The sequence below is a fragment of the Phascolarctos cinereus genome, unplaced genomic scaffold (assembly GCF_003287225.1).
Source record: "Phascolarctos cinereus isolate Bilbo 61053 unplaced genomic scaffold, phaCin_HiC Scaffold_5;HRSCAF=322, whole genome shotgun sequence".
Taxonomy (NCBI): domain Eukaryota; kingdom Metazoa; phylum Chordata; class Mammalia; order Diprotodontia; family Phascolarctidae; genus Phascolarctos; species Phascolarctos cinereus.
In genome coordinates, this window is record NW_027555958.1 from 338,247,650 (window position 1) to 338,261,201 (window position 13,552).

Consider the following 13,552-nt stretch of genomic DNA (forward strand, 5'->3'; position numbering starts at 1 on the left):
CCAGATCACTAAGACAGATGAAGTTTCAAAAGAGCTGTAACATACTCAGTACTGATAATAGTGATGTTCTACCACAGGAGGAGCTTCAATTTCACTTTCACTACAGTTGAGAATACACAGTCATTAAATGGGTAGAATCTTCAGAAGATGTAAAAGGTACAGAAAAGAACCAAAAAGGAACTAGGGCTCTAGAGAAAATTAAGATGTGATGAGTTTAAGAGGCAGTGATAATGAGGTTCTGGAAGAAAACTTGGAAACTAAGAACTGGGATAGTGGATAATTACTAATCATATTAAGTAAAATAAAAACTGAAAATTGTCTTTTTGTGCAGCCTACCTAATTTAAGAAAAATTAAGTGTAAAAAAAATTTATACTTCAAATCAACAAACAACTGGAATTTAGGAGACAGACTAGGGTGTTATCTGCATAGAGATAGCTCCATGACAGTTTATAGGAAAAAAAAAGTTATTATCCTTAAAGTACAGGAGAGGAAATTGATAGAGAAGTTCAGGGAACCACCCATGACAGATAGGAAGCACTTACACTCTTTCAGATTTGCTCACCTGGTATCTCTTAGGCCCTATAGCTGCCATCCAAATGCCCATGCTCACATCTTCACCCTACAATGTGCCCACAAACATCAAAGACAAAAAAATAATTAAAAAGGGCAGGGTTCATGTTTTGTGGAAATAATGAATTTGAGGTCAAAACCGCGTGGTACATTTTCTTTTGGAGTGTTTCTTTTATTTCCAATTTCTACATCTTTGGTACAAAATCCTAAATCTCATTATCACAGAATGTGATACGGTTAGCATCCATACTTTTCAAAGTATTAGAGTGTAATGAATCTTAAAATTCCACAAATGACCTTGAGAATAAAGTAAAATTATTTTTACTCTGCTGAGTGATCAGTTACAACATCAAAACTAGAAGCAAGTAAACACCCCTTCTAATAGCCTCCATTCCAAGGAACAGTGAACTTCAAGTTCAATTCTGATAATCTACTGAAGACTACATTTGTAAATAAAGGGTGAAAATATAAATAGGTTCAAGAAATTAGGTAAACTCATGGATACTACTAAAGCCATGCCAGGATTATTATGGGGAAATCAAGTAAAGTTAGGAAATATCCTTAACCTTTTGAGGTCAATCCACTAAAAAAAGACTAACACCACCAGCTTATATTTATATAGAGCTTTACTGAGTGTACTTAGATTGACTTACTCAAGGTCACATGGCTATGAGTGGCAGGATTAACTAGGTGTTCCGACTCCTAGTCCGGTATTCCCACACTCCTTGGTGCCACTGCCAAAGACAGCAGACGACACTGGATAAAACTCAGTTGAAACCTTCTTAAATTTATCATGATTGTCACGAACAAAGTCTGGCTTACCTGATACGTCTTTAGTCTTTCTGAGTTGCTTGCTAGCCAATGAACAATATCTTTGGAGATAACGTAACCTGACCCACATGCAAAGGCAGGATAAGCAGGACTGGGGTACTCTAATTCTTGCCACTTTCCTGTCCGGTCAACTGCCCAATTCAATCTGAAGCTTAGACCAAAATAATCACATCAGTTTCTTGTGCTTGCTGAATAGACAAACCAGTACTTATCACACTTCTTTCTCCATTTACCACCTCAACCCCCAAACTACTATCGATAAATCAGAGGGATGAGAAAATTCTCTTTAGTATAAACAAACAGAGAGCTCTCTGAGCAGAAACACTGTTGGGTTTTCTTTGTTCCCCTTTTTCTACTCCTTACATACAGATAGATCATTTAAAAAAAGGTCAAAACTCCAAAAGACTCATGATAGAAAATGCTGTCTACATCCAGAAAAAGAACTATGGAGTCTGAATGCAGATGGAAGCATAGTATTTGCTTTCTCTCTCTTTCTCTTTTGTTTTGGTTCTTTCTCATGGTTTCTCCCATTGGTTCTAATTCTTTTTCACAACATGACTAATGTAAAAATAGGTTTAATATGAATGTATATGTTGAGCCTATATCAATTCACATGCCGTCTTGAGGTGGGAGGAGGGGAGAAATGGGAAGAAAATTTGGAACTCAAAATCTTACAGAAGTGAGTGTTGAAAACTAAAAATAAATTTATTATTATTTTTAAAAATTTAAAAAAAGTTTAAAACATCAAACAATTTTATATATGTAATGTTGTTAGACTAAAGTTTTCTAAGGGGGCTCTTTTGATACAAGAATGGGGGGGGGGAGTCAGAAGGCTCCCCTGTATGCTAAGTTCCCTCAGTTTATTAACCTGAAACTGACATCTGGGGGGGTGTTAGTCATGTCTATTAGCAAAAAAAACTTGTCCAAAACTGCTTTTCTCTTCCCACCAGGCAGTAAAATATAGAAGCTTATTATGTTTTTTTTCTTAAATTACCACTAGGAGACTAATAAGGAAATTAAATTTCACAATCACATTTTTTTGTGAAAATAACACTACACATTGCACTTCAAAGTAATTACATCCAATTACTTGAAAATCAGTAGGCTAAAAAGTTTTACTCACTTTCCCCACCAAGAATTTGGTCTGTCCAGGTTTTTGTGGGTAATCCTATTAAACACAGCTTCTAAATCTATGTAACAGTCATCATCTGTCTTCAGCAACAAATCAAAGCTAGTTGTGTCCACAGTCCTAGTGCCAAAATACACACACACATACACACACATGAAAATCAGTGACAATCTATATGGAACACAGCAACAAGATAATATGACAAGAAGAACAGAACAGAGAAGGCCTGATGGAGACCTGAATACTTCTTAATTATTTCACAGTGAAATGTCTTTTCTTAAAATCTCATGATCTCGTTAAGAGAATGACAGGAAGTAGGAGGCTGAATTAAAAAAAAAATCAGAGGAAAGTTCTACCAGCTATAGGATGGTTGGATTGATATACCAGTTCTGCCCTAAATTTATAAAGTTATACAAAAGCTAGTGATTATAAATTTACTATTGATACTAACTGAAAAAGATCTACATTATGTATTTGACATAAGAGTAATGAATAAAGAAATGTTACCTGTAAGTCTGACTCAAATTATGAGGTAACTGCTCAATTAGCAGTTAACTAAAAGGATCTCATAGTTTAAATACACACAAGATTCAAATTTTGTCCATGTAATGTATCTGAGAGGCTTTTAAAATATTATTTTAAATCAAACTCCCCCCCAAAAGCCAAATCCTTTTCAAAATTTTATACTGATGCCAGAATTATACATTAACAATGATGTTTTTTAAAAATTTAAAGTAAATTTTCTTTAATAATATATTTCAAAATCTACATTGTACTTTTATATTTTCAAAATACATTAGCTAATTATTCTTCACATCCTGAACCTTCAAACAGTAATGTCAGTTAATGGCTCCTACAAACTGAAATATCTGATAGCTCCTGAACTGCATGCAGAATAAGGGACTAATGCAAAGAAAATTCAATTCCTAGGTCTTGCAACTGCCTAACTTTGGCCACAGCCATTCCCCAGATTCCCCACGCTTAGTCATACCTGAGTCCATGGCCCATCAGTATCTCTGAAAAATTACATTCTATTGTCCTAACTCTATAGTACCTTCAGATACCTAAATGTGTCACCATCTTTGACTACCAAACCATACCTTATATAAAATTTGTGTTTATCTCGAGTACTTTTGAGCTTTGGGTCAGACAGTAAGCACCTGAGGTGCCATGGAATGGGAATAGTTAAGGGAAAGAGAAAGGAAAAAATTGGGGGCTCAATGAGGAAGAAAGGAATAAAAGCTTAGGATTAGGATTTTAGGAAATTAAAGAGTTGGTTGGGATTTGAATATCAATCACAGGTCCACACACATATAGTCATATGGCTTATCACATAAACACGTATAGGGAGTGAACAATACATTTGTATTTGGTACCAATAGTTATATTAGAATAAGCATCAGCTGACTAAGGAATCCTAAGCACAGGAATAACAAATAAATTTCAAGACAACACTGGTAAATACTGAAGGCTATTAACATGACTGGGTTGTAAAGAACATTGAATCTAAATTTGGAATATTTTAATGTTGGAGGGATAAAGAATTAAAATAGTTCATGACAATAAATACAAATAAATCCTCTGACTTTAAATCCAGTGTCCCGCCCCCCCCCCCCAATACACTAAGAAAGCAGGGAAGTACAAAGAAATAAAGACAAGCACTCTTTGGGGCAGATTTAGGGTTGTGAGTAGCCAAATAATTCACTGTTTCAAAGTAGACATATAAACAACTAAAGTACGACCCCTTTTAACGTCACTAATTTTCCCCTGAGGGGTGCAAACAGTTGTTTGCCTTGTTGTTCATTCTACTAACTGACTTATTTGTGTTGGTGAGAATATCCTCAAAACTATATTAACTTTTGCTTAGTTAATTTCTAGTAATTTAATCACTGATCTGCTACCTTGAGGAATTGGCAACGTTGTGGAATGGCAATCCTTAACAAAAACTGAGGCCACGTTGGTTTATATCCCAGATGTCCAGGGTGTCACTCTCTGGGAATAGGTAAGGCTTTTCTACACAAGACAAGTCAGATAAAACCCAACCACAAAATATTTTATAACCTACCACCTATAGAAGTTCAGTAATTTTGCAGGAACATTTCGGTAGGTGTCAACAATGTCCACAAAAACAATGTCATCAAAGGTGCTACTCTCTTTCTTCAATAAGGCATCCTCGTCATGGAGGTTACTGATATGATCAATAAACCTTTCTGGGCGAGTCTGAAGGTTTTGTAAAAGGGTATCACCTTCTGAAAAGGAGGAATGACAAAAATGTGAGAGACAAATACATAAGCTAATGAGTAAAAAAAAAAAGGCTAATAAGTAGTAATATGGCTCATTTATATATAGTATTATAGTTTGATAATAATACTAGCTAGTATTCATTAAGCCCCTACTATGTGCCAGGAACTGTGCTAAACACTTCATTTAGTATCTCATTTGATCCTCACAATAACCCTGCAAGATGCCATTATGATCCCCATTTTATCGTTTATATAAAATTGCTGATAGTTCATGCATTCATTTGGTATCCTGCTCCCTTGCTGCAGCTATTGTCTTGATTAGTCTCTTCACTTATTCTCAGGGAAGCACGGTCCCTTAAGACTATGCAGGCACAAACTTACTTTCACTAAATCTGTGGCTCACTTTGCACAATACAGGTATGCTGGAAAAACTAAGTGTAAACGTTATTAAAAATCAAATGCATTTCGACAGACTGCTATTCCTAGGAAACTGATGATGAATAATTTTGTAAATTAAACAACTTTCTCCCGTCTAGGATAAATGCAGTGTTACATATCCTGCTTCCTTAAAGCAGTATTTGCCTCCTGGTGTTCTATGGAACTCAGTTGCTCTATAGGGAAAGAATGGGAGCGAGAAGATTATGTAAGAAAATTTTGATGCTAGTGATCATTTCCTGGGGATAGGAAGAGACAAGGCTCTGAATCTGAGGAAGGAAGGAAGGGGAAAAAAGTAGGAGTGAGGCAATCAGGGATAGGATGATAATGGTCTCCTAAATCCGGATGCATCACGACGTGCTAGGTGAGCAGTGAGTGTATTGCCACGACTGCCAGTAAGTCCTGCCACAAAAGATAATAAAGCAAAGACCGAGTGGGATGATGACTGCAGCTAAGGCAAAAGTCTTGCCATAAGCCATAGACTTGAGTGTAGCCCAACTTGGCAGAAATGACTTGCAATGAGAAGACTGGAATAGGAGAGCAGATGTCCTGAGAATAGCAGCAGCAGCCACAAGTTGCTGGGAAGAGAGATATGTGCAGTACTGGATTAACCCTTCTCTGTTTCTTAAGTAAGGTGCTGTGCTCTGGGCAGAACTGCTTCTGTTCCAAGACCTGCAAATCCCAAACACAAAAAGGCTTCACATCTTTGAACTACAGAAGCCTGTACAGCATTTTTTTTCCATTATGAAAATAAATCAATTCCCTCTACTTTCTTTCAAAATTTCCTATTCTCCCTTTATCCTGTAGGTTTTCTATACCAATGGATCAGTATTTATAAGGTTGAATAATTCAAGGCCAGATATCCTGTTGCAAAATTGTTTTGTTATGCTAGTAAAACGAAAATTTAATACGGACCTCACTGTTATCTGCTTCATCAACACTAAATAAAATGGTGTTTATTCCTTCACCTTAATGCCAGTTATTTTACTCTTCAAAGAAAAATATCCTCAGTGTGTAAAATATAACTAAAAAAATTTTTCCTCTGCATGATAACAGCAGCTCAGTCCCTTGCATGCAACAGAGCCGAGTGCCAGGAGTCAAGGGCAAAGAGTAACAGGATTCCTGCAAAGACAAAATCAGCCAGATCTCCCATAAGAATGTTCTTCTGCTCTCCTTCCCCCTATAAATAAATAAATGAAATAAAACTGAATTCTTAAAACAAAGCAATAAAATAATGGGGAAAACAACAGGCTAGGAGGAGTCTGGGCAAGCACGTCATCTCCATATAGTCTGAGAGAGCAATGAAAAGGCCAAAAGAGTCTTTGTTGTTTAGATGTTTCATTCTAATGCAGATAATAAGAGCTTGCATATTTCAAAAGTCAGGTCATTTGGGAGACACTTCAGAGGTTCTCTCAACAATAATCTCAAAAGACACAAAAAGCTCTTTTTAACAAAACGGGTGTCAGTGCTCTCAGAAAGGAAGCTGCTACAGATAGGGAAGTAGAGCCCCAAATTTTAGGACCGCATAGGAGGAACTTGGACTTTTTTCCTACCTATATGTCCCTTCAGTGGCAAGTATTTAGGAAAACTCTTCAACTTTCCCACAGTTTTACTCCAAAGCTGATACAGCCAACCTCTTCTGGATGATCTAAGTGAATGGGCTCCTTTCCTCCTCAGCAGTGCTGTCTCCTGGAAAGAACACTGGGCTGGGATTGAGGGCCCAAACCTTAGATCTAGCTTTATTATTAGATCTAATACATGGGGAAAGTTTTTAACTACTCAATTCACTCCTGTAACACCGGGACCATCATACTTGCTCCAATCTATTTCCCCATGGGGACACCAGGGAGCTAACAAGAGAAGATTTGAGAATAAAGGTAGAACCCCTCTATAAAAGCTTATCAGGCAGGTCTGTATATGCCAGCTTCATTTTATGTTGCCCAAAACAGAGGCACTACTCACAATGAAAGCCTAGTAGAACGAAAGGCCTCTATAACATGGGTCTTAGTCCCAAACCTGACAACAGCAATAAAATGGAGTTCCACTGTACTTCATCTCAGAAGTCTTTCAATAACCCTTACTCCAAGAACGCTTCACAAGAGATTGTACTGATTGGAAGGGATGTCTTAGAGACCTTGAGAACTGTGGCATCACCAAGCAGACCTTGCTCCATCAATGGCTTTCAGTTATAAATAAACATATTGGCAGTATCCTTCCTTTCTTAGCTACCACTAAGAAGATACAGGTGAATAAACACCAATGCCTTTAATAACAAAAAACAAGAATCCCAAATACAGCCATCATAAAATCTGACCAAAATTTCCTCTAAATAATGTCTTAGAAAAATTTTTGGGCTAATACTCTTGGCCCCTGAGCTCTTAAAGGATGGTTCTGAAACTTGTAATCTACATTGCAGGAAGAGGAGAACTTCAAAGAAGTAAAAGTAGGGGCTACCCAACCCTCACTGTTCCACTGGCCTAATCCAAAGCAGGGGATAGGATATGGCCCAAGGCCCCTAAAAGCCTGTCAGAAGAGGAGCAGGCTTTCATCCATTGATTGCCTTTCCACCAACCAGCACAGGAGACACTCAAGTCTACAAAAATGTTATCCTATCTCATCCCCGCTGAAAAGATAAGCCAGTGGCAAGGACATACCATCCCCAAAAGGCTTCTCACTTACGTTTAAAAACTGCTTTTTAGGAGCAGCGAGGTGGCACCGTGGATGGAGCACCAACCCTGGAGGCAGGAGGACCTCAGTTCAAATTCAGCCTCAGGCACATAACACTAGCTGTGTGACTCTGAGCAAGTCACTTAAGCCTCAACTACCTCACAAAAAACCAAAAGCCTACTTTTTAACTCTAGGTGCTCTGAGTTAGCCCAAGAAGTTCAGTAGGCTTTTTCATTTGTTTAGCCTGTAAACTTACCTTGAATCGTATAAATAAAGCCTCCTGCTACTCCCTCTACACCTTCCATGAATTCATAAGGCAATGCTCCCTCACCAGCCTAGAAAAAGAATGAAGACAAGAATGAAACACTCGGCAGTTTTCCTTATAACGAATTATCCATATTTTAGAAGTATTTGGCAAAAATCAGAATATTTCTTCAGAGCAAACATTCGTTTAAGTTCATGAGGCACCAAGATGAATTTATATCACTATGACACACTATACTTTCATGTTTCTTCATCTAATTAGTGTACAGTACTGCAGGGTCCACAGGGCCACCTTACACAAAGTTATAGTGTCCTGTTTTTGCTATTGCCAAAGTCTAAAACCGAATGCTATTTTAGCTTCCACCCCTCAACATCTTTTTTGTGTTTTCAGTAACTTAGACTTTTGTTTTCTCTTAAAGTGAAAATTTCCACTGAGCTAGAATATAAGGCAGGTTCATAGTTCAGACTGTCTTCTCCACAGTTGGTGTCAGTGTAGTTTAAACATGGCTCTAAGTGTAGTCATTGACATAACACTGAATTAAAAAACACTGACTGACCAATAAGCCCCCAGACATCCTCTCTACACAGTATACATATAGCAACCACCCTTAACATTGTGGCTCTAACTACTCTACACCTGATCAGTGTCATGATTCACTATGAACTGTTTATTTTACACCAGTCTGGTCTCTGCTAATGCTGTTTTCCAAAACAGGTCTCCCTGTCTAAGCCTGCTTCCTTGGGTTGGTACTTCTGCTCACCTACTTTCAGCTTACCACACTGCTATCCCTGTAGTCATCCATCTTTCCAACAGGTCCTTTCGGGAAGCAGTGCTGCCAGAAACAATGCCTTAATGCTGGCCTATTGCCAGTGTTCAGTGGGACTGTTGGTAACCCTGCTTTACCACAAAAATGCTAAGGAAGACTGATCGCTGAAGAAATGTCTTAAGAAGACCGATGTTAAGAGACTCAAATTTTGCAGCCACAAAAAGAGCTGAATTCACTGACTACACAAAAAACTGATAGCTCTGTCTAAGGCTTGTTGGCCAGACTATTTTTGAAAGGGCATTGATGCTAGATTCAGCTTTCTCTATCTTCAATTACTGAAGGAGCATGGGAAAAATGCCCTGCAAAGTAGTAGAATTCAGGCATACATAGTATAAATCTTTGCCCAAAGGGAGATTTTCCCTGACATAAGGAACTGGGTTCAAATTATATTTCTGATACTTACTAGCTGTGTGATTAAACTCTCAGGATTTCTGGTCTTTCCTTTCACTAAATCATAGATCATCTGGGTATCTGCATATTTTAAAGCTTTAAAGCTACCAGTATCTCTGAAAACAGCTGCACAAAACCCCCAAGGCTTGGGACAGTACATTCTCCACAATGGAAGCAGACCTCTACCTTAACAAAGAGTTTATAACTCAAGTAAGTGGCTAGGATTCACTCCCTAAAATTCTATATTTAATAAAACTAAAGAAACAAAATGGAAGTTTTTAATTTATTAAACTTGTCAAAATACCAAATCTCCAAATTCTTTTAGCAATGTTGAATTAAAGCACACATGTAGTCTTCATTTTAGACTTTCCTGTCAAGTAGCATTTTAAATGAAATAGCCTAGTAAGACAGAAAATGAAGATTCTGGAGTTAGAGTTCATAAAAAATTCTCACTTGAAAAACTCTGAGAAATAGAGACATTTTTCCACTCAAGAGAATTCACTAACATGAAGACATTTTATACTAAGGTAATATATTCATTATATTTGAATTTATGAAGTCATGTGTGACAGCTATGTTTTAAGCCTTTCAAGTCTTTCTGCTATAGTGATCCCTAAATACATATCTACCAGACATGCTCTAACACAGAATACTACTTCCTAATGAAAGGATTTGGGCAAAAAGAAAAATGAATAATCAGTTGGAATGATAACTTCTAACTTTTCTAAAATTCTGCCCTGCAAATAGAGAAAGTATGACTTACTGTAATGATTCTGAGAACTCCCCCTCCATCGTTCACTGTTACTTTGTGAAGATTCCTAGACACAAGGCCTTGAAGATCCTGGCTCTCCCACACAATCGTTCCTTCAAAACTCTGTTGTTGTTGTGTTTTGTTTTGTTTTTAAAGAAAGAATAAACCTCTAGATTAAACTTTACAAAGAAAAAAACTGTTCTAAAAAAAAATAACTGTGATATGACTTTAAATTATCTAAGTTTCATCAAATTAAAAGAAAGACCCCTGGAAAAGATAGCGTACTGTGTTTAAGTTTTGTCACTTTTTTTTCTTTAACCATGTTACCTTTAAATTTTCCAAACATAGGGGCAGAACCAAGATGGTGGAATAAAAGCAGTGACTTACTTGAGTTCTCTCTTAAACCCCTCCAAATACCTGTAAAAAATGGCTCTAAACAAATTCTAAAGCAGCAGAACCCACAAAAAGACAGGGTAAAACAAATTTACAGCCCTGGATGGTTGATCAGAAAGATATATCGTGCAGGGTGGGGAGAGGCAGTTCATTGTGGGCATGCAGGCAAACCAGGCCTCAGTGAACCTGGAGCAGGTCTCAAGAGGACTGAAATCATGGGCAGCTGTGATGGTTTCCAGACTTCTCTACCCACAAATGCCAAAAACAACTTAAAAGATCAGTAGGAAAAGTCTGTGTCTGTAATGAGAGAGAAGTGAGATCCCAGCCCTGGTCCCCAAGCACGGCCCCAGGGTGGCAGCTGCTTCCGGCCCACAGCAGAGGGGGAATCAAGGGGCTGATGAGAGGGGGACTGCAGGAATCTCTTTGCTGGTGCTGAGTCAGGAATCTCTTGCTTTGCCCATGCTTGGATCTAGGTCACAGTTCTGGGTGGCAGTCCTGGCGTGAGAAGGAGCTCTGGCATGGTGGAGCTTATAGTGGAGGTAGAGAGGAAATCCTCCTCATAGTTCCAAGGCAGAAAAGAGTATTCGTGGTCACTCATAGAGCAGAACACAGGCCAGGAAAGGAGTAAACACTTTGCCCTTCATCATAGCACCTTGGAAGAACTGAAAATTTACAGGTCCCTACCAGTATCTCTGAAAACAGCTGCACAAAACCCCCAAGGCTTGGGACAGTACATTCTCCACAATGGAAGCAGACCTCTACCTTAACAAAGAGTTCATAACTCAAGTAAGTGGCTGGGATCATGAGCAAGCAGCGCAAAGAGTCAGACCATAGAATCTTACTTTGGTGACAAAGAATATCAAAACATACAACCAGAAGAAGACAATAAAGTCAAAGCTCCTACATCCAAAGACTCCAAGAAAAATACAAATTGGTACCAGGCCATGGAAGAGCTCAAAAAAGATTTTGAGAAGCAAGTAAGGGAAGCAGTAGAAAAACTGAAAGTAATGCAAGAAAATCACGAAAAACAAATCAACAGCTTGCTAAAGGAGACCCAAAAACATACTGAAGAAAATAACACCTTAAAAAATAGCCTAACCCAAATGGCAAAAGAGGTCCAAAAAGCCAATGAGGAGAAGAATGCTTTAAAGAGCAAAACTGGCCAAATGGAAAATGAAGTCCAAAAGCTTACTGAAGAAAATACTTCCTTAAAAATTAGAATGGAGCAATTTGAAGCTAGTGACTTTATGAGAAATCAAGACATTGTAAAACAAAACCAAAAGAATAAAATAATAGAAAACAATGTGAAATATCTCATTGGACAAATACTGACCTGGAAAATAGATCCAGGAGACAGAATTTAAAAATTATTGGACTATCTGAAAGCCATGATCAAAAAAAGAGCCTCAACATCATCTTTCAAGAAATTATCAAGGAAAACTGACCTGATATTTTAGAATCAGAGGGCAAAATAGAAATGCAAAGATTGGGCAGCTAGGTGGCACAGTGGATAGAGCACTGGCCCTGAAGTCAGGAGGAATCTGAGTTCAAATCCGGCCTCAGACCAAAGACTTGACACTTACTAGCTGTGTGACCCTGGGCAAGTCACTTAACCCCAACTGCCTAAAACAAACAAACAAAACAAAACAAAACAAAAACCACCAATCACCTCCTGAAAGAGATCCCCAAAGGAAAACTCCTAGGAATATTGTAGCCAAATTCCAGAGTTCCCAGGTCAAGGAGAAAATATTGCAAGCATCCAGAAAGAAACAATTCAAGTACTGTGGAAACACAATAAGGATAACACAAGATTTAGCAGCTTCTACATTAAGGCACAGGAGGGCTTGGAATAGAATATTCTGGAGGGCAAAAGAGACAGGATTACAACCAACAATCACCTACCCAGCAAAACTGAGTATAATCATTCAGGGGGAAGAAATGGACATTCAGTGAAATAGAGGACTTTAAGCATTCTTGCTGAAAAGACCAGAGCTGAATAGAAAATATGACTTTCAGATACAAGACTCAAGTGAAACATGGAAGAGGTAAACAGGAAAGAGAAATCATAAGAGACTAAAGACTGATCTGTTTACATTTTGCAAGGAAAAATGATATTTGTAACTCATGAGTCCTTGGTCAGTATGAGAGTAGTTGGAGGGAAGAAAATTATATGTATGTATATGTGTGTGTATATAGATAGACAGATAGATAGATAGGTAGGCAGATAGATAAATATAGATATAGATAGAGGGCAACACAGGTAAATTGAAGATGAAAGGGTGATATCTGGAGAATAAAATTAAGAGGTGAGAGAGGATTATAGGGGGAGAAGGAGAAAGAGAGAGGTAGAATGGGGTAAGTTATCTCAAATAAAACAGACAAGAAAAGACTTTTACAAAAAAAAGGGAAACGGGGGAAGGTGAGAGGGAATGAGTGAATCTTATTCTCATTGGATTTGGCTTAAGGAGGGAATAACATACACACTCAATTGGGTACAGAAATCTATCTTACCCTACAGGAAAATGGGGGAGGGGGGGAAGAGGACAAGAGAGCAGGAGGATGATAGAGGGGAGGGCACATTGGGGGATGCGGTAATCAGAAGCAAACACTTCTAAGGAGAGACAGGGTCAAAAGAGAGAATAGAATAAATGGGGGGCGGGATAGTATGAAGGGAAATATACTTCGTTTTTCACAACATGACTACCATGTAAGTGTTTTGCACTGACTATACATATATAACCTGTATCGAACTGTTTGCCTTTTCAATGAGGGTAGGTGTGGAGGGAGAAAGGGAGAAAATTTGGAACCCAAAGTTTTAAAAATAAATGTTAAAAAAAAATCTTTTCACATGCAACTGGGAAATAAGATATACAGGCAATGGGGTATAGAAATCTATCCTGCCCTACAGGAATACTGAGGAGGAAAGGGATAAGGGAAGGAGGGACAGAGATAGAACAGAAGGCATGCCATTTTGGGGTGGGAAGAGGGCTGAGATGAGAGAAAATTTGGAACACAAAATCTTGTGAAAGTGAATGTTGAAAACTAAAAATA

At 38.1% G+C, this 13,552-nt stretch overlaps 1 protein-coding gene across 6 annotated transcripts in view; it reads right to left on the bottom strand.

Annotated features, from left to right (window-relative positions):
* The window catches only part of B3GALNT2 (beta-1,3-N-acetylgalactosaminyltransferase 2), a 40,652-nt gene that overhangs the window by 2,817 nt on the left and 24,283 nt on the right, over nucleotides 1–13,552 (bottom strand). Inside the window, exons 6-11 of one of the 6 annotated variants that reach the window (XM_021000439.2) lie at nucleotides 10,121–10,231; nucleotides 8,133–8,211; nucleotides 4,597–4,780; nucleotides 2,526–2,651; nucleotides 1,394–1,547; nucleotides 564–620 (exon numbers count right to left, since the gene is read on the bottom strand). In XM_021000439.2, the coding sequence (XP_020856098.1) occupies nucleotides 564–620; nucleotides 1,394–1,547; nucleotides 2,526–2,651; nucleotides 4,597–4,780; nucleotides 8,133–8,211; nucleotides 10,121–10,231 (711 nt within the window). The other 5 variants (XM_021000438.2, XM_078156244.1, XM_078156246.1 and 2 more) reach the window with 5 other exon arrangements.